The following is a 21,705-nucleotide window of genomic DNA, read 5'->3' as shown; positions in this document are numbered from 1 at the left end:
TTTTGTTCCTTTAATCTTGTACACTGTTCATAACATGTCAGGCTCTGAGTTGCTTCTTTCAGTGCCTCTGAAACCCAAAGGTAAGTTACCTTTTGCTAGACCTAAAATCTTCCAACAACAGTATTTGCAGATTTAGGGGAAAACAACAAAAATGCTTTGGTAAGTCACTTGAGGTTATTCAAATGTGCTAGCTGTACCTTTTGTCCTGTTCGGAAAACAGGATAGCTTATCTGGCAGATTACTGTGGTTTGAGATGTTCCTGTCTGACATGAGACTTCAGTCCCATCACTCTGCAAAAGGAAATAGAAAAGTTATCTTAATACCAGTTTCTCATCAAAGACAGGGAATTCCCAGCCTGCCTCTTCAACATGAGCTATTTTACAGTAAGAAGCAGTACAAGTCGGTGTTATCGCAATAATTCCTAGAGATGAGATGAATGGGAAATATAGGTAGGGCTAGGAGTGAGGCAGGAGAATGGTGGAATAAAAATTGATCCTATGTAATTTCTCTGGGCTCCAATGATCTTACAAAAGCTTCATGCTGGGCTTGAAAGAAAGAATAATGACCATAGAGTATAGGCCACCTACTTCATTAACACATGCGGTGCTTTTTAGAACATTACTGGAGAACTTCTACAGTAATATCTGCATGGCCTGAGAGATGGTTAAGTACTCTCACTGTAGAAGTTGGTGTGTGGAAGAGAAATCATACTTTTTGTAGAAAAGTCTACAGTACACAAGAGTTTATTTATTACTCTGCGGAAAAATTAGCATGAAAGACAAATTCATAGACTGTAGCCAGTTATCATCATGCTGAAAATAATTCATTAAAATGTACTGTTGTTTTTTTTGGTTTTTTTTTTGTAAAACACATCCCTACCAGATACTTAACATTCATGATTTATATTCTGAAAAGAATATAAGCTTTGAATAAATAGCTTATAATATTTCAGCTTTGAAAGAGGCATGTTTTTTTGAGGGAAAAAACTTCACTTGCAGGCTGGAATACTTCTAAGCAAATGGGCTTTTAAAGTGGAAGAAAAGCCTAGCTCCAGTGTGGTCCTTTGGTGTGAATGGAGTGAGTAATTTTGCTGTGTAACAGGATGGGGAGGTAGAGGGGCACCCTCAGCACAGCATGGAGTCCTTATGCCAGTTCATTGTTCCAGAAAATGCGGCTCTTTGACAGTGATGAATGCTCCTATCCCTTCATTACTGCTCTGGACTTCACCCCTTCTATTATCACGCATCTACCCAGTAGCAGGCTAACAGCATAGGCCAAGCACTGAAGTCTGGATTTCATCCTACATGAATTGTTTCAGAGAAACAGCTCAGATTAAATATCTACTGTATTCCCTAAAATAGTCTGTAAATTCCTTTATTTTCCCATCTAAAACAAAATCTGTTAGAAGAGCTTCTGTTATAGCAATCATTTCATTCTGATTAACTGTCTATAGCTGGAATACGTGGTGTTGGCAGTGAAACCACTTCTGGATCCAAAGACTGCTTTAAAGTTGCATCTGTGCTGAATGCTTTATCAAATATGAATTCCCAGCAACTGCATTCAGGCATGTTGTTGGGAGTCAAGCATGAGATATGACTGCCAAAGCCTGAAGTGAGGAAAAGATGACTTGAAATACTGATGTGAGGTCAAACTCAACAAGTTGCCAACTTTTATGCTGAGTTGGCAGTGTCTTTCCTTGACCTATATAAAACTGATATGCTGAAGGGAATAATTCTGGTAGCCAAGAAAATAAACTGAGAAAGGTTTGCGCACACATTCTCCTTTCTTGGGACAGACATTAATAGATAGAAAAATATGCTCTTTTTGAGTAGCTGGAAAATCAGCAGCAGTAACAGAAACAGAGAAGATGGGTACCACATACCGGTAAGGAGGAAGAAGCAAAAAACAAGTTGTCTGAAAACGTAGCCTGGATTCTGGTGTTATATGCATTTTCTTTTTTATTTCTCAATTTCACGTTGAATGTTAGTCTTTTGTTTTTGCTGCTGACAATGAACTGCTGTTTTCTGTTGGAAAATGAAGTTCAATGTTGTAAACAGAGGTAATAGAACAGCTGTGGATCATGAAACTGTATCGTACTGTGTTGCCTCTAGCCAAGAAAGAATAACAATCACAGCAAGATATTTCCTATTTTCTATTCACATAAATCTTCCGCTTTCTAAATCCTGTGACATGAGAAACTCTGTGATGATGCTTTTCAGAACCAATTGGAATTAACATCATTGTTAAATGCTGAACTCTGATCATGTACAGTCAAAGTCACTTTGCTGAACTTTCGAAGTTTCCACCATGGTGGGAAAGGTGAGCAGAAAATGGGCAGCTGAGTCAGACGGCAGCTTCAGGAGAAGGCAGTTTTGTCTGTCTGCATACTGTAAGTGTACGTGTGTGTCTGCATATGGATTTAGAGTACGTGCTCATACGCTGATCTCTGCTCCCCAGTGGCATAGCCTGATGCAGGAACCTCTCTGTTCCTTGTAGGAGGGTCTGAAACTGCTGCTGCAGCTGTTCTCCTACAGCACTTCTGACACAGCCAAACAGACACTGCTGCTCTGAGTTTTCACTGTTTACTCATTCATATGGTACCAAAAAATTTGTTTTGTTTACACTGGTAGGAATCCTGCTTCTGTATCTCTGCAAAGAATATCACACCCCTTTTTCCTTTAGACAGAAATGCTATTCTTTTCTTCTTCTTCTATTTTTTTTTTCTTCTTTTTTTTTTCCCCCTCTCCTATTTCTAAATAGATCTAAATAGTGGCATCTCAGAATACCACTCAGAGCCTACAGATAAGCCAGTCCATGAAAACTAGCAAAATACCAGTCCCCACCAAATTCCACTTACTGAAGACTTACCCATCATCTCCCTTCTGCTGGACATTCAGAACAAGATCAGAGATACAAAGCTCATCTTCACCACAATCTTTAATAAAAGGAATCTACCAAAACAAACAAACAAAGAAATAAAACCTGAATGACAGTGATTTACTTTAAAATTGTCTAGGGACAGTAGAGTCTTAAATACCTTAAAGGGAAAGAACATCCTTTCAAAGGATATTAAGAATTCTAACACATGGAAAAGCTAGCGCTGAGAAACATGTTCCTACACATCAGCTGATCTGTAGGAACGGTGCAGGCAGGGTATTGCTAGCCTACAGCAAATCTGATGTACTCTGAAGGAATCCGCATTTCCTAGTTACGCCTTTACTGTAGGCTAAACTGACTTGAATTACTTCATGCTGCAATGCAATAGAAATTCACATGAACAGTGACTTGGCTCAACCAAGATGCTAGTTATGTCATGATGTCTTCTGTGTGCTTGTGGGTAAGCAAAGATTGCGTTATCAGGGTATAAAGCAACAGGGAGAATATGTGCAGGTGCCTGCTTTTAGTCCAATGACTTAACTAGAATATGAGTTTTTACCTGTTTGTAACTCCTAAGTGATTCTGTAGGTCATGTTATACACAGGAGTATAGCAATGCAATGTCCAACAGTCAGGCTGTGTACTTACACTGTAGGCCACAGATGCAGGAGAAGATGTATCAAGTACAGGGCTGGTGCCAGGATTTGCTAGGCCAATGTCAACGCGCACATTAAGGGAATTAACTGCATCAGAAGGTTCCTGTAAAACATAGATGATAGCTGTCAGCACAGCAAATAACATAAAAATGGTAATTCTGTTGTAAATCTATAATGCATAGTAAAATGATATTTTCTGTGATAAAACTTCTTTTCCAATATTCCAAAAGACTCTATTCATCATGTACACATGTCAACTTTGCATCTGCAGAAGCTAACTATCAAAAGCCAACAGCAGTTGACTTTCCTTCTCAAACTGCTGCAGAAATCAAATTCCCGTTGCACTCTGCTTGGGCAGCAATAAAACACTATAGGCCTTGTATGTCTTCAGTTTCTTTGTTCTGGGTGGATCCCCTTCTAGCTCATGACTCCACAATGACAATAAATGTGATTGACAAGTCAAAAATATTTTCCCTCACTGAATTTGGTTGTACAACAAATAAAAGAAGGAAGAATCAGAAGGAGGGATATGAAAACATTCCTACTTACTATTCAGATCTAAGCCTGCTGGTTTTAAGTACTGTGTCTGGTCTTGATTCTAGAGAAAGATGGACACTTCATCCCAAATATAGCTCATATATACTTAGGGTTAGCATGCATGAGGTAGAGAAGTCCACCTAAAGTGTTACTCTGAAATAAGACATTTGTATGTACTACTACTGATCAAGAATTTAAAATCTATTGAAACCAAGGGGAAACTGACATCCACGGAAACTATGGACTGTGGATTCTGTTTTATTTTTTATTTGTTTTTTTTTGTTTTGTTTTGTTTTGTTTTTGTTTTTTGTTTTTTTTTCCAGAGATAAAATACATGGTTAACAATGGACTCTTCTGCCTTAAAAAGCTTTCATAAATAAGACAGTTGTTATTAGTTTCTTTGGAACTGGCATCTTATGTTTTTTGATATTGCAGGATTTAAGAAATTTAAATCCTACATGAGGCAATGTACTCAAGTAGGAACATAGGAAGTTCTGTACAAACACAAAGAAAAAATTTGTCACTGTGAGTGTGATAGAATACTGGGACAAGCTGCCCAATGAGGTTGTGGAGTCTCTTTCTCTGGAGGTATTTGAGCCCCACATGGACACTTTCCTGTGCAACCTACTATAGGGAACCTGCTTTGGCAGAGGGGTTAGACTCAATGATCTCCAGAGGCCCTTTACAGCCCCTGCAATTCTGTGATGGAAGCTTACAGTCATAAAATTCATCAACATCTTGTTAGGATCATTTTTGTCACAAGGCTCCTTACAATTGTACTTACCTGTACGTTGAAGATGTCCTGAACACAGTTCACAGAATGAGTCACCACAACATCCTTCTGTATGTACCTTTCATTATTTTCTTTGAACAGCCCTCTAGAAATCACTCGGGAGGACTGGAGATCTGCATCCAGTGTTGCATTGCACTTTATAGCTACAAGAAAAATAACCGTAAATTTTTTTTTATTTTTAATTTTTACTGAGCCATACTGCCTGTGATCTCATTACTATGCTCAACACTGCAGAATGACCAGACTTTCCAAACCACAATAAATATTTTACTTTTTTCATAGTAATCACAGAGCATTCTCAAAATGATAGATTTTTCTCCTGTGCTTTTCAAAGCAGTCAAACAGTTTTAAATCCTGAAGTAAGTTCTCATCCACAGAGAGCACATTAAATGGCAATCAATCCAGTCTCCACTTCAGATGGCTGAGCCTGCGTCTCAGGCAAGAAGCCAGTCAGCAGGGCCAGGATTACAGCAGATAAAGAGGCAATGCAATCATATCCCCAAATTTGGAGATGACTACAAAAAATCTGCATCTTCTCTTCAATCACATCATAATTTCTATCTTCTTCTCTCCATAGGATGACTAATACACCTTGAAAGTTCACCTTTATTTTATAGTTAACAATCACAAGTTCTAAAAGGCACTGTGTGTAGGACTGACATAGTCCAACTGGTGTTGGACTAAGTGGCTTTATGAGGGACCACTGCTGATCTCAGAAATATTCTGCTCTCTCCTGTTTTCTCTGAAAAGAAAGGGTTCTCACCATGGACTTTTACACTGAACTTATGGAAATTATTTTTGTGCTGAAGAGAGAAGAGTCTGCAGGTCTGAAAATAGCAGCTCACAAAGCCTCTGTCCCCAAACACGCATCCTCCACAGTTACCCATTCACCCTTATTAAAGTGTGTTGCCTTATGTGAGTGACATCAGCTAAAGGAAAAAAATATAGAATGGGTGAGCAAAGGCTTAAAACATAAAGCAAAATGAAAAGCTTCTCAGTAAGAACATTTTCTGGGTTTTGTCATATCAATTTTCTTTATATTGTTAATTCTGCACTTTTACAAGATTATGGAGCCAGTGGTGACAGTAGGTTTTAAAAACACTTCCTTGAGCACTTAAATTTGATAGTGATTTCACCTTTCTTGACATCTAATGCAATATTTCTTTAAAATTCCCACTACACATTTGAATAATGGATTTCTGAAGAAATTAATATAAAACAAGCCATTGAAATACTCTTACCCACTTGATTATCTCTCTTAGCAGGTCTAAATGTAGCCTGAAAACATATTTTGACAGTTATTTCAGTGTTCTTATTCAGCAGACTGATTTTCTCAGGTATAAACGAGGCAATTATGGACACATTTGCAATGCTCTGTGACCTGAAAAACATTTTTAAAGAGTTATACGTGATTTTCAACAGCACTGGGTAACTCAGACTCTGTTCTCTGCAACTATTTGTAAATGTAACATAGACATTTTGGGTTCTCAATGGAAACAATATTAATAGCACTGGCAAAATTATTTTTACTTGCATATAACCGAGTCTATTAATACAGTAGCTTTGAGAAATATAAATAAATAAATAACATCTCATGTCAAATTAACTGATAATCAATGTCTTCGTCCTAATGCACTAATCAGTCCCTTAAGATAACAGAAAATGAAGCCCTTGCCCTGTTCTCCCAGCATGAAACCTTCTTCTGCTCCTTTTGGGAACTCATTGAGCTGCTCTGCGAAGGTAAAGAAAGGTAATTCTTCTCTTTAATTATGTCTTTATTTTTCAGAAAAACATCTTCCATGTAATTAGTCAAGATTTTGAAGAACAGTTTCAAAGGAGCCCCGCTTGTAAAAGCAAACACTTTAATCAAAAGTGAAATTCATTAATCAGGCCAAATTCCAGAGTGAAAGAAAAATGAACATCTTCATTAATCACATAGAAATAAATGCTGGTACTCCAAGAAGTATAATTTTCTTGAACGCAATCCCCATCAGCACCAGCTGGAGTTCTATTGTAGGTCAAGGGTCCAAACTGACCATTCATTTTGTAAAATCTTGCTTTATTATGAAATAAATAGCAATTCAGTGATGTTTTTCTTGTTACAATGGGGGCCCTCAGGCAAGAGGAAGGGTGACAGATTGGACAGCAAGCTACATTTCAACTTTGCTCCTCATAGAAGCAGTGAAAAATACACAGTATTTACGAAGGTACTAGATTTGGGCTCTTGAAGCCTTTCTTCTTTATTTTGTACAAGTACTTAGATTGTGCCAGTAAGGGCTACATGCTAGAGCCTATGGGTTTCTGGTCAGAAGTAGATGCCAACTCAATGGCACTGCTTTCAGTCCACAGCCAGCAGGATCACTCTTCCATCATATAAGCCTGTCAGCTCACAGTGGTCCTGCAGGTTGTGAAGGAAGTAGCTTTGTCTCTCTCAGTAACAGAGGTGCATATTAGTGATGAAGTATTAAGTGTGTTAGCTCTCTGAACACATAGAATGAAAGAGCTTTACAATTATTTATTTATTTATTTATTTATTTATTTTTTGTAGTTTAATTAACTAAATGCTCAACTTGCATCTGATTCATTAAGTACTGCTTTTCCAAAAGAGGTTACTGACCAAAGCAAAACCACGTTTCCATCAGCACCAACTGATACATCAGTAATGTCATTGTCATCTAAGTCTCTATGGCCATCTACTGATCTTCCAAAGAATTTGAGCCGTTTTCCAAAAGCAGAATCCGATCCTAATATTTTCTGGGAAAGAAAGTTTGGTTAGTAAGATGCCACAGCAGTGCTTTAAGCATATACCAGCCCAAACAATGGATTTTTTGCAGATACTCTCAGTATATGTAACATATTGTTTAAACAAAAAACTTGTATGAATGTTTTCAAATGATGTTAAGTACTTTTTCCTCCCCTGTTGGAGCGGACAATGGACTAGAATCTTCTGTCTTGGTAGTAAATCGACTATCTGACTGCTTTATGCCAGCCAGCACTTACTGGAAACTTTTTCCATCTTACATTGAGCAACTCAAAGAATAGGAAGCATAACAGGACTTCTAACTCAAAGAATAGGAAGCATAACAGGACTTCTAACTCAAAGAATAGGAAGCTTAACAGGACTTCTAACAAATAATTTCTGCAACCAGAAGGCCTGCATGGAAAGTGACATTAGAATTATTACTATTATATGAGCATATGGAGTACGTGGATTTCTCTGAATTACTTTTCGTTAAATGCATATTTTTAATTTCTTTATTTCAAATTTACAGAGTGGAGATTTATCTAATCTTTGGTGCTGCACAATAACTTTAAAAACTGGAATTGCAAGTGTGAAAAAAGATAAAGGAAGTGTGTTGATTTCATTAATGCATGCACCAAAAATTATGAGAGTCTCAAACAGAGCATCCTGCAAGCACTTTTCCTCTGCATGCTTCAACTGTAAGCACCATAACAATATCATTCAGGTCGTGCTGACAGCTGAAGTAAGGAGGGGGGACAAAACTTGAAATAAACCATAAAAATAACAATACAATGAGGATGAAACCATGGGCAATAAAAGGACTGAAAATCCAGCACATCTGAGTAGAACATTGCACAGCACAGTTATTTACCTGAGAATATTTGGTACGTATAGTCCTTTGAAAGCCATTGTAAATATAAATTGCTCCAGAGTTTTGATTTTCTAGTGGTGCACCTATTACAACATCATTAAAACCATCCAAATCAATGTCTGTAAGTGCTGCAATTGCTGATCCAAAGCGAGCATTTTCTGAACCTTGTGGGCCTTCCAAGAGCTCTTGTTGATCCAAAATTCCCTTTATAAAAGGAAAAAGATGGAAAAGCCAAAACATAACTATCATGACACCAGATTAGACGTAGAATTATCTATGTGCATTGTTTTTTGCTTCCCCCCTCCCCCCCCCAACAGTACATTCCCCCTTGGACTGCTCAACCCCAAATTCCTTCCCCATTGTATTGCCCATTCAGTTTGCATTATGTCTCAGAGTCTTGGCAAGCATTACACAGCAAAATTAAAGCATGCTATGCAGAGTACTAACAGCAAATATAACCATATGTATAAAGCTTAAGTGCTCTCACTGTCCTCATCTGACTGTTCTGAAAGTTTCACAATACATTGAAAAATACAGTTTCCAGTTTTGGATTACCAGTTTTTATGCAGAGGGAATGGAAATTATGTAACTGGACATAATTCTTTGAAATAGAAATGGAATTTCCTAACTATACTAATGCAAAAAACATGTGTCCAAATGGTAAACTCCTGACCTCTCCAGTGCCAATGAGGAAAGAAAGGCTGGAGATCTTTAGAGTTAAATAATCATATTTATATTACCGTAAATCTAGATCTTTGGCAAGTATAATTCTCATCTCTAACCTAACTTATCACACTGCACTCAAATTTTATAAATACCAGCCAAGTTATTTGTTCAAAATGACTAAATATGTGTAACTTATGCAACATAAACACAATTTCACAAATTCAGGTTTTGTTTTTTGTTCTTAAAACACTCTTTCACTACATTTAACTTTTAAATAATTTTAAATCCAATATCTGCCAAAGATCAAAATTTGTAAGGATAGTCTTTCAACATATTCATTTTCTAAAGCTGAAAAAAACAAAACAAACAAACAAACAAACAAAAAACCACAAACAAACAAAACAACAAAACAACAAAAAAAAAAAAAAACAAAACAAAAAAAACATCCTTTTCTTCTATATTTTTCGTGTCATTTCAGTCACATTGACTAATGTCAGCTGCCAACAGTACCGCTTCCAGTACTTCATCGACCTTAAAATTGCCCCAGGGTACAGATTCATCTTGCTCTAGGGTGACTGGACTTTGAGTAGTTCTGAGGAGGATGGTACTTCATCTCTGTTTATCTGACTGTAATTTACGTGGTACAGTGACATGCTCTCTACTAGCTGCCATTAACAGGAAAAATTTACTTTGCATATTGAGGTATCCATGATTGTTTGTGAGACTGATCAGAACTACCAGAGTTTTCAGGAGGGTTAATACAGACATTCTGAAAACACCTGCCACAGTTCTGAATAAGAAGCACTCGGTTAACCATCACACAAATAGCATCGCTATCCTGACAAAGGAGACAACATTAGTAATAGCAACCACCTACTGTAAGGTCTATGAAACAACACATTGGCAGAACTGTATTTACGAGAACTGTTTTAGGAATTCTGTTAGGTGTTGAACAGATTTTCTAAAATTAAATCACAGAAAATTAACAGAAGACACAAGCTAAACTTTACAGAGAAACAGTCAACCTTGCACCGCATTCATACACTGTGCCCAGCACAGTCCCTAAAAGCAGGCTCAGGGAGGAGCAATGTGCAGCAGCCAGCCTTTATTCACTAATACTGCTTAGCTATTAACTTGCCTCGTGGCTCTCTTTCAGACTGCTCCAGCTGGCTTGTTACCAGATTACGTCCACGATTGGTTCTGGGGAGAGTTTGCAGCTGCTTCTTAAAAGCAGTACAGGAAAGACTGCCCTGGGAAGGGCTCCCTCTGCATCCTCTGACCAGATATCACTTACCCCTGCCCTTACACTACACCTCAGGCAATGCACATGCATCTCTTAATAAAAACACCACTCTCAGCATTTCTAATGGTCTGAAAAAGGTAGATAAACAAAATAAACTTAAGGGCCCAGAAAAAGTTTGAGGCCAAGGGATTTTTTGCATATCTGTGTCCAGACTCTGCAAGAAGGTAGTGCTAAGCAACACTAGCCCCGGGGCCAGGGATCACTCCTCTGATCACTCTCTGATTTAACTGAACAGATGTTGTCACCAAGTACTTCTGATTGGACTGCCCTGATAAAACTCTAATCCAGGGAAAAAAAGTAAATTCCAGCTGAAAATGAAAATGCCAGCACTTATGGAAGGATATGCAAGAAGCCAGTTCTGGGTTTGCTACATGTCCATTCTTACCTTTGTGATGGAAAACATATATACTCTCCCTTCCTCTTTCTTCAGGTCATTCATAAACATTGGTGCACCTACAAGCAGCACGTCTGTCACAGAGTCCTTGTTAACATCCACTGAACACACCACACTGCCAAAGTAGGAGCCAATCTGAAAACCAGTAAGAAACTTGAGTTTGTATGTGGATTTTGCAAGGCATAATGCTTTAACATTTGAACCAGAAAACTCTAAAATCTGAAAAAGATAGTAACTGAAAAGGTTACTAATGATACTGCACATTGGCTTGAAGCTATTATAGAGCAGACAATAGCATTCTGTGAATCAGAAACTTACTAAGAATTCACTGTGTCTGCCTAGCAGTTGCTACCATGGCTTTACCACTAAACAACAATAATGAAATCGGAGAACAAGCAAGGGAAGGTGTGCTTTTTATATTAAACTGTGCTCATTATACACCTCTATCTTTGTCTTACAAAGTAAAACAAAACAAACTGAAGCTATCTAAGCTTTCCATTCTATCTCTAATTGAGAAAAAGAATGAACTTCCAAATTTCTCCTGTGATGTCATCTACACCACAGCTTCTCAGGCAGAGTGAAGCTCACCAAGTCTCTCCCAGTTAGAAGCACTGACAGAATTACACATTATGTACCTTTGTATATTATCTTGTACCACTAGTAGAATGACCTCATAAAATATGCTTTAGGAGTTACAGTTAACTTCACTGAAACAGTCCAGTAGTAGAGAGACATGCAAGTGGGATTCTAAGTGCACTGGAGAAAGGAATTTTTCAAGTACTGCAATCTACTCTTCTATCAATAAGAATAGATGCCTTCAAAATATGCAGTCCTAAACAAAATATACTTGCCTGTTCGCCTCTCTGGGACTGCACAATTGAGATATTACCTTGGCTGTCAACATCATAAACAACAACTCTGCCAGTGTAGTTAGATCTTGGTGCACCAGCAACAAAATAAATGGAACTCTGAGTTGAGAGAACAGCAACTGCATATCCTGTGGGAAGAAGACAGCATACAACACATGAGAGACTGTGAACCACATGTTGTCTGCTGGTTATCCATAATGGCACAGATGACTCAGTCTGGTGCATTAGTGGCAAAGGATGATGCCTGCAGATGGGAACTGAAGCTGTCCCATGTGCATCAAACCTCTTCTGGAGAAAAACTGAGGCACAGAGATCAAGTCAAAGCATGTTTGCAAACTAGAATGGACAATAGCCTTGCCTAAACACAGACCATTAAAATGTCAGTTTTATGAAAGAGATAGGAAAAATTGCACAAAGAGTACCCTGGGAATGAAGAAATTAACAGAAACTTCAGATAAACATTTGAGCCAGTGCTCCAAACAGGGAGAAACACCTAGCTTTGGCAAAACCCTCAATGCATTTTCTCACTGCTCACAAAACCACAGCCCAGTGCTTTGGCTGAACATAGCAGATTATAATAGCTTGTCAGCTGAAGGGCTTAGTTGGCTGAACTTCTTTCAACATTTTAATCCCCATTCACATTATTCTAATATTTATTTGCTTTCAGGAAACATCTTTTAATGCCCACAAATATCTTACACATGTATTAGCACTGTGAAGGTAGTATCACTACACATTTTACATTTCTCTGATTTAACTACGCCAGATTTATTTTAACACAAGAAAACAAAATCACTCTTTCTAAAGTCTGTAGCTAAACAGAGTAACAAAATCCCAGTGATTGGGCAGAACATGCAGGTCTTTAGCAAGCTGTAGTACAAAGCAAGGAGCACAATCCAAAAGGATTATGCCTTGGTCACTGCATATATCAGTCTTGTTCAGGTTTGTGTGCAGTTAATATGTGACTGCTTTTCCAGGAAGAGAACATCATTGGAGGCTAAAATTTCAAAACAAGATTTTATTCCACAGCCTAAGGCCACAAGTTCCTAATTCAAACAGCACACAGCCACTTGAACTGAGAGGGTGCAATGCAGAGTGGGGGCCAAGCTAGTAGTGAGCTAGCAAACCCTTCAGCATGGGCTACTCACTGGTACTGGGCTTTCAGTGGGGTCAGAAAGAGGGAAAGGAAGGGAGAGTACAGCAGTAGTGCCAGAAGAGAAGAAAGAAAAGATTGCTACATTGTTTGCTCCAAAAAGAGTAAGGACAATGCTCTATACAACATCTAGTGGAGAAGTGCTGCACAGAAATGACCTAAACTTTTGAGAATTGTTCTAAAAAAAGAGAAAATCTGAAGCTATCAGACATAAAAAAGCTACTGCTTTTTAAACTACTTTCAATGAGTTCATTGTGTTGGATATAAGTACTGTTAACCCATAAGGATAAGTGTAAATATCAGTGGGAAAAATAGAACTTCTTTAATAACTTCACTCATTAGAAAGCCATCAATGATAAACACAGTGCTGTTATTCAGGAAGAAATTACTAGCTTGCATATTGTAGCTTTATAGAAAACATTTCAATGAATTGAGAAGACAAACTGCGTAGCTTTACTGGGCCACAGATGCTCGTGTCAGAGCATAAATGGGAATTCTAAATAAGATCTCTGTTAAACTGTTGTATTATGACTAAAACTATAAAATGGAGTGGAAAAGGCCAAGAAATGAGCAAGCACAGATGAAACTACAGCAAGCCAATCATCTGCCATGCACAACTCAGAAAGTACATATTAATATTAAAAGAGAATAGAATTTTAAAAACATGATAAAAGACTTCATTCAGTGTTCCAGTAAATGAAATATTTTTGGATGCAAAATTATTTTCTTTGCAGATCACTTCTTAATAGGAATGAGAGACAGATTTTCCAAGTTATTCAACAGAAGCTTGATGCATTTCCAGATTTGCCTGTTAGTCCCTTACCTAGATATGAACTATGATTTCTGTCCTGTAGAATTTTCTCGAACACATTGCTGGGAAAATTAGTGACCCTCTTTGAAGACTCCTGAATTACTGTTCCACTCCAGTCATAAGCCCCAACAGCACCCAGCAGCAGAACATCCTTTAAAAAGTAAACATCAACACTTTAGAACTACTTATTTCAGAAAAACTGTAAACAAAACAACAACAAAAACAAACAGCATCAGAAAGCTGAAGTTACCATATGTAATTACATAAAACATTACTGTGTTTTGAGGTAGTGACGTGTAGTCTAATGACTGCAGGCAGTTGATGTGAGTTGCTTAGTTTTCATTTGCATGCTGCACCTTACTACCCTATTAAAAAGGATTTCCACTCTTCTATTGCAAGAGGATAAGTGACAGCTTTAGTTCCTGGACACTGCAGCCCAAGTTTCCTATGCCTGGCTTCTCTAGAGCTGGTCTTGCTAAGTGTACACTTTTACAAAATCATGATCCTTAGAAGAGGAAGAAGTCAAAATTGATTTAATCAAGATAATCTTAAAATTGTTTAGCATGTAGAATAGATCTGATTTATCATACTAATTTCTAAATGAAATATTATTTAAGTCTCACTGCCTTTATAAATTATTTTCTGACTTTATTTATACAGAGGTCAAGATGACCCAGTCATCTTGGTCAAGAGGTCAGTGCCCAGAAGTACACTGTCATTACAGTATTGTTCCAATTCTTCTGAGTTATTCAGCTGCAGAATGTCAACTTCAATGACTGAATTTCTCATGATCATTGAACTCAAAAAATGATGGAAACGTTAGATTAACTTTCTCAGAATCACTGCATTGAAGTGGTATGAATACATGTGGCTGTCACTTAGCTTCACTTATGAACATATTTCGTCTTTTTTGGAGAACACACCATATATTAGAAGTCAATTTTTTTTTATTTTTTATTTTTTTAAATTTTTCTGGTAAAAACCAAATAAACAAAAAAAAATCCCCAACAAAAACAACAGAGGATAATTTTACATTCTTCTGCTTATAATAATCTTAAAAAAAAATCAACTTAAAATTTTACACTGTTGTGTTTCTATGCATTTATGCCTATGACATTATACCTACTTATATCATTGAATAATTAAATCCATATACCTTTTTTTGCGAGAAATGCGCACTGAAGCCCACCTGGGACATTTCCATTTGGAATGTATCACCCTGATCTGTACCTAGTGAAATAAATATTCACATACAGTTAACCCTACAGAAGCACAAAGAGAGATCCAATCCTGCTGCCTGTAAGGGTAACTTTACAGAGACCCTACGTAATTCCATCTTTTCTCCAATCCACCATTTCTGTTAAAACATTTGCAAACAAATGAAATCAGATAAACATTATTTTCATATTTTACTATCAGATGGCTAACACTCTTGCACATAGCTATGTTATAAGACTTCTCCAAACAGGCAGATGATAAGGAAGGCCTTGATCAGCCTGCATGGTACTGACCTTGTAGCTAATAAGTTTTTATGTTCTACAGGAAGCACTAGAAGTACCCTGCATTTAACAGCTTTAGTAAGTGGGTATTCACAACTTTCCAATTAAATGTTTGACAGCTGTCAAACATGATCACTTTCTAGATTCATTTATTCACTTGAATATAGTAATACTAAAGCTACAAAAAGTTCTGTAGGTTGAGCTGAGTCCAGGTCACAAGTCTCCTGAGTAAGGTGTAAATTTGACTTTAAAAAGCAGGGTATCAGGGGGCTGAAGTGCCTCTGGGCCACCACTGGCATACCCTCATCCAAAACACAAAGACATGGTTGGTGCCAGGAACGGGGCCCAGCAGAAATCACGCAGATTGCATTACTGTAGCTTTTCAGCTTTGAAAAAAGTAACTCAATCTTCTGACTTGCTTTTTATCTCTATGCTTGCTTAGCACTAACAGAGAAACACAAGCAGCGAGATACCTTAACTTGTCCAGTGATAGTAAATGTAAAAAAGATTTGGATGCACATGGACAAACCTTTGGCTGATTCCTGAAACTGAAGACTCAAACAAAATTTTTAGAAACTGAGGAACAATTCCCACTCATCTGCAGAAAAGTGAAGCTCAGGCTTATTAGGGCTTTAGTAGCTTGTGCAAACCACAGCCCTCCTGGGGAGCAGCAAGCAGCCTGCAGCTCCAGCTGCTCCTCCTTTTGACACCAAGGTGAAGATAAACAAAACTCTCACTCCTTAGCTGGGAGAATCTCATCCAATATTCCAGAGACACTGAGTATTTTACCTTCTATGCTAAAAATGCGCTCTCCAAGTGTTCCCGCTTCTTCCAGCAGTGCAGCCTCAGATGACACATTAAAGAAATATTTGTCTGTTGGATGACTAGCAATTCCTTTGATTTCTTTAATTAAGTTTTTAGTATCAAGTTCATTCCTGATTAAGTATCCCAAAACCTTGGGGGAAAAAAACAAAATAGAAAAGAAAGGGGTATCATGTTTTTACTCCATCTCCTTGTGTACCACTTGAGTAAGCATTCCATACATAACAGGAAAAATAAAACTAATTTCATTTATATTAAAGAATTCCTAATATTACTATACCTTTACAATGGACTACTCAGACTGGAAAAATACATAAACCAAGACAAAGGAGAAAACTATTGATTGAATTAAAATAGGTTTGCTTTTTTAGCCAGTTAAAGAGGACCTATGTTTCACTGACTCTTGAAGACACATTTAACCAAATTTAGGTTACTGTGTCATTATATTATACAATTATTATATATTTATTATACATCAAACATGCACTTCCATGCACACACTATAATATGATCTTTCCAAATCTGTCACAATATAAGTAATTATAGGATTACTTACAGCAATGCCAAATCTTGTTATATTATCTTCATTGCATCTACCTATCACAGTTTTCAAGTTGGAGCCATCATGCGATTCACCATCTGTCACAACAACCATTACTTTGGTGGCTGTAGGCCGGCCCCCTGACTCAGCGGAGAAGGCATGCTGTCTGTTATAAAACAGTGGGTTTACCAGATTGAAATTCACCATTCTATATATATACATATATATATTCTTCAGTGAACACATCTATTGCTGACTTAGAAAAAAAGAAGCATCAATATTTTGCACTACCAGAATAGCTAGGAACTGCTTCCACTAATTTCAAATAAAAAGGGATGAATATTAAGAGTATGCAAATTTGAAATCCAGTGAAGGTTGATTCTTTCTCTAAATAAGGTTTTCAAGACCATTTAGATTTCCAGCCACTTAGGCCTATAGTCCTGTCCTTGATCCAATCACTAAATAGCACCTGCCTATTGAGAAATGCACCTAGGTTCTATGTGTGTCCAGAATTCATGGGATATCATTTAAATATTTTTCATTTTTTTCATGCTACTAGTGATGAAGTGACAAACTGACACCAGAGAAGAGACTTCTTTTTCTCTATATTTAACAAACATGACCTTAAAATTCACATTACCAATTCCACTAAATCTCTGAAATTTTTTTACTACTTGCAGTGATTTTATATCTCTCCCAGAACTTTTTCAGTGGTGTTTGATGTGAGATGTATCTGTTGGGTACCACTAATACTTAGAATCACAAAGTCATAGAATGGTATGGATTGGATTGGATGTTTAACATCACCTAGTTTCAACCCCCTGCTATAGGCAGGGACACCTCCAACTAGGATACCTAGGATACCTCCCAGGTTTCTTGCAGCTCCATCCAGCCTGGCCCAGGGTGGAGGCATCCACAGCCTCTTGGTGTCATCTGCCCTCAGCTTGATGCCATCTGCTAATTTTGTGTAGAGTTTAACACAAAGATTAAGGACTTGATTTCAGCAAGTTGAATTTACATGTCCCTGCCGTGCACTGCAGGAGATGTTACATGTGTACCTGATGTACATTTATTTGCATGTACCCATATATAAATGAACCTCCTTGAAGACTCTAAGGACTTATGCTCTCAGAAGGACCAAAATTCAGGACGTGCTCCTTGCATTGTGAGGTAAGTTATGGTAGAAATCATACTACAGTAATCATCAACATATTTTACCTTGCATAGTCAATGGCTTTGAAAGTATTAGTCAGATCTCCTCCCTGTTGAAATGTCTTCTCTGTTGCATTAACAACATCATCCTTTGTTTGGTACTCATTCAGCTTGAATACTACACGGGGATTATTAGCGTACTGAATTAAACCCACCTATAAAATGAAAAAAATACATTAAATTATTGTGTATTACAATCACTTACATGGTATCATGATGTATATCTATTTGTCAAGCAGGAGCAGAAGATCTGCAGATGCATACCGTTTTCTTTGATCATATAAAATCAATTAATAATAGCTAATTTGGAAAGCAAAAAAGTCTAAATACTCATGAATCTTATTTATTATGGACTACAATATGTTAATGTACAGAACCTGAAATAGTAGGCATTTAAATGTTTGTAGGGTTATTTCTAGAAGTGCTTAGGGACAGCAGTAACACAGTGAGCTATGGGAAAAATCAGATAACAGCAAGAATTCTATCAGCTGACAGCACCTCATTTTGATCTTCTTAGGGAAGTCCTAAGTGTTAGTTCCCCGACAGCACTGCAAACCTTACTTACTTTCAGTACAGGCGAATACTATGGAAATATGTTAAGATGTACATGTAGCATTAAAGAAATAAAGAAGGAAAGATGGTAAAAGTAAGGTTCAGAAAGGACTCATGACGCTGAGCAGGAAGCCTGACTTTTAAGCACCTCGCTTCCAAAGTAGCCCAATGAAGAAGGCAGCCTTTGGGAGAGAGATTTCCAGTGCCCAGACTTTGTTCCCAGAATTGTTTATGGAAAATGGACAGCTGCAAAGACAGAAAATGTTTGAAAAACAGGAAACAAAATTTTCCTTATCATCATCAAATTTAAATGAGAAAAGAACTCAAAGATCAGACAGTAATCAAGTGGGGAAAAACTCCTATTTTAAAGATACAGTAGTTGGAAAGTAAAAGCCATATGAAAACCTCCCACTAAACAACAACAACCAAAAATCCAACAAATACACCCAGACAAATCTGTTTTTGCTTATACCACATTTCCAAAAACTGCATTTTAATTATTTTTTTCTACCACATTATCTTATATATTTAAAACAGATCTGTGTCTGTTAGACTTCTATTTAAGTTGGTCAGCATTTTGACTCAAATGACAAGTGATTAAAAACTTAAAGTTTAAAGTTTCCTTTAAAACTGCTAGAATTTGCTAATAAAATCCACTGCTTCCTTCCCATGACCTTTCTTCCAATGTTGCATTTTACTTACCTGGGTTTTGTTGATGCCTATATCTAATCCTTGGACAAATTTCTTCAGAAATGCCCGCACAGCATCCCAGGGATAAATGCTGTTTGACTCATCACAAACCACCACAATATCTATGACAGAAGAACACTCTAAAAAAAGAAAGAAAAAAAAAAAAGGAAATCACTTTCAATTTACTTACAAGTCTTTGGTGAAATTGAGAGAAGCATATCTAGGCCTCACACAGGCAGGACTTTAGATAAGAAAGGTTTCCTTGAATGAAGTCTGAATGAAGAGTCTGAATGAAGACTCAATAATATCACATGCAAATTTTGAGCCCGTTATCAATTTGCACTGCTCCAATGCAGTTTCTCTGAATTCAGAGGACTGAATCCAGATTTTACCAGAATTAGATCAGTATCCATCAATCTTCACTTGTGTCAGAAGGGCTCTTTTTAAGGTTCCATACACATGTTTTTAAAAAACTCAAAGTGTCCCCAACACAATATATCTTAATTTTGCTTGGTCCAGTTTTTATACTGAATCTGTTTTACAAATGTTGTCTTACTTTGAACAGCAGGAGAAAAGCTTCTTAGAATCTGGAAACTTGGGCTGATTTCAGAACAGACTCCTGTTGCATAGTGTTGGCTTCCACACTGCTGTGCCCACAAGGGACCACAAGTCTTTAGAAGCAATAACAAAAAGAAATTATAAAATAACAAGTACTGGTCTCACTGTATCCACATACCAAATGCACAATAAGCTGGATGAAAGGTAGATGGGATAAGATGAGCCCCCATGAATTACCAGGCAAGTCTCATGCTGTCACCACAACAATATCAGACAACTCTCTTCATGCACATTCTCATAAAAAGGACTCTCTACTTGTGGCCATTTTAATGCAAGTTCCTTCCTACAGAGCATTCACAACTATAAAACTAGGAGTGTGACATAACAAGTCAGGAACCTGTGCTGATTAAGTCCACCTGCTTTATAAACTATTGGCTTAAAATTACAGTGGATTTTGCATGTTGCTTTTATCCATGTGGAGAAGTTCATCTATTAAACCAGGAGGTGGCATTATATCCATGAGCATCTTCATAGCTCAAGACAGCAAGCTCTATTAGCACACACAGTGACAGAACTGACAAGCCTTGTGATTGCTGCATCTGCACATGGATTTATTAATTTGAGGAGACTTGTTCCCAAGGGAAATGAACTTTGAGAGTTGAACTCCTTCATGATCTCAGCAGTGTATACAGTCTGACTTAGCTGGAGGCTACTGATAAAAAGATGAGTTTGACCCCTGTCTTCCTCAAAAGTAAGCTTGCTTTGCCTAAAATGTTCCCTACATAATAATTTTATTTTTTTTTTTCAGCTGACTGCATAAAAGTGAGAACTCTGATCTTAGAAGGACTTTTACAAAAGTAACTAGATGAAAAGACAAATACAGAGACAGAATTTCATCATCAGGATATTTGGGAGGTTCTTATAGAAAGAAAATTATATTAGGAATACAGGGAGAGAACGTATGATCTCTGTCCAGCAGTTCTGAAAGAAACTGTGTCCAGTTCTGGGCTCCCCACTACAAAAAAGAAGGGGATCTCCTGGAGACAGTCCAGCAGTCACAAAGATGATAAAGGGCCTGGAGCATCTTTCCTGTGAGGAAAGGCTGAGTGACCTGTGTCTGTTCAGCCTTGAGAAAAGCAGTCTCAGTGGGGATGTGATCAGTATCTATAAAAACCTAAGGTACAGCAGGAAAAGGGACAAAGCCAGACTTTTCAGTAGCGCATGGCAATAGGACAAGGGGAAATGGCCACAAACTGAAGCAAAGGAAGTTCCACACAGATGTGCCTAAGAACTTCTGAGGGTGACGGAGCACTTAAACAGGCTGCCCAGGGAGGCTGTGGAGTCTCCTTCACCAGAGATATTCAAGACCTGCCTGGATGCCTACCTGTGCAGCCTGCTGTAGGAAGCCTGCTTTGCAGGGAGATTGGACTCAATGATCTCTGGGGGTCCCTTCCAACCCCTAAAGTTCTGGTTCACCTATCAATTCTGTCAAAGTCACAAAAGTCTGGAAAACAGAAAATGCACCATCTCCATGTCAGAAGAGAAGGGAGAGCAAAAGCAGCACTATGCTTTTGACAAGAATACTGAAAAGAAAGAAAAGTAATTAAAGGCAGAAATTAACAAAAAATGACATAAATGTCAAACAGGATTACCAGAGGTAGATGGCATCAAAATTTTCTAATACATTTCATAAGATGGTAGCATTTCTAGACAAAAGAAATTAACTGTATCTATAGATAAGTTCAAGCGTTCTAGCATAGTTACAGTCAAAAAAGCAAGATGCACCATTAGTGCAGGGGAAAAGTGGTAGATAAGGTAATATGAACTAAGAACTTGAAAAGCAGAATGTCAGAAAGAGGCACAGGTTTGCCCTCAGAACTGATTCTAAGTAGATGGATTGGCTGATTACAAGGTGACACTAAGTATGCATTCAAGGCAAATGTGGTACACATGGTCTGATGGTGTGTTACAAGAAGCACTTGCAGCTGAGACAGGTAAGTTCTAAATACACAGCGCTAGGTCCTGGAAATATTCATGTGGAGTTCAGCATACATCTTGTATGTAATATTCAGGACAGGTGTATTTTAAAAATCTCATTTTGGCCAAAAATCTGTTTGTCTAGCAAAGAAAATGATGAAAGAGAATGCTGTGTTAAATAT

At 37.6% G+C, this 21,705-nt stretch overlaps 1 protein-coding gene across 1 annotated transcript in view; it reads right to left on the bottom strand.

Annotated features, from left to right (window-relative positions):
• ITGA2 (integrin subunit alpha 2) overlaps positions 1-21,705 on the bottom strand; it is a 61,482-nt gene that overhangs the window by 13,541 nt on the left and 26,236 nt on the right. The window contains exons 5-21 of the mRNA XM_015848698.2: positions 19,545-19,659; positions 19,001-19,128; positions 17,753-17,901; positions 16,550-16,700; positions 15,961-16,126; positions 14,829-14,902; positions 13,685-13,823; positions 11,691-11,836; positions 10,831-10,974; positions 8,477-8,680; positions 7,480-7,616; positions 6,104-6,243; positions 4,854-5,005; positions 3,525-3,635; positions 2,869-2,951; positions 1,883-2,024; positions 198-290 (exon numbers count right to left, since the gene is read on the bottom strand). Of these exons, the coding sequence (XP_015704184.1) occupies positions 198-290; positions 1,883-2,024; positions 2,869-2,951; positions 3,525-3,635; positions 4,854-5,005; positions 6,104-6,243; positions 7,480-7,616; positions 8,477-8,680; positions 10,831-10,974; positions 11,691-11,836; positions 13,685-13,823; positions 14,829-14,902; positions 15,961-16,126; positions 16,550-16,700; positions 17,753-17,901; positions 19,001-19,128; positions 19,545-19,659 (2,274 nt within the window). The remainder of the gene's footprint in view (positions 1-197; positions 291-1,882; positions 2,025-2,868; positions 2,952-3,524; positions 3,636-4,853; positions 5,006-6,103; positions 6,244-7,479; positions 7,617-8,476; positions 8,681-10,830; positions 10,975-11,690; positions 11,837-13,684; positions 13,824-14,828; positions 14,903-15,960; positions 16,127-16,549; positions 16,701-17,752; positions 17,902-19,000; positions 19,129-19,544; positions 19,660-21,705) is intronic.

Source organism: Coturnix japonica, chromosome Z (assembly GCF_001577835.2).
Source record: "Coturnix japonica isolate 7356 chromosome Z, Coturnix japonica 2.1, whole genome shotgun sequence".
NCBI lineage: Eukaryota > Metazoa > Chordata > Aves > Galliformes > Phasianidae > Coturnix > Coturnix japonica.
The sequence above is the reverse complement of the archived record's forward strand: the minus strand, read 5'-3'. Positions and strand labels throughout refer to the sequence as shown.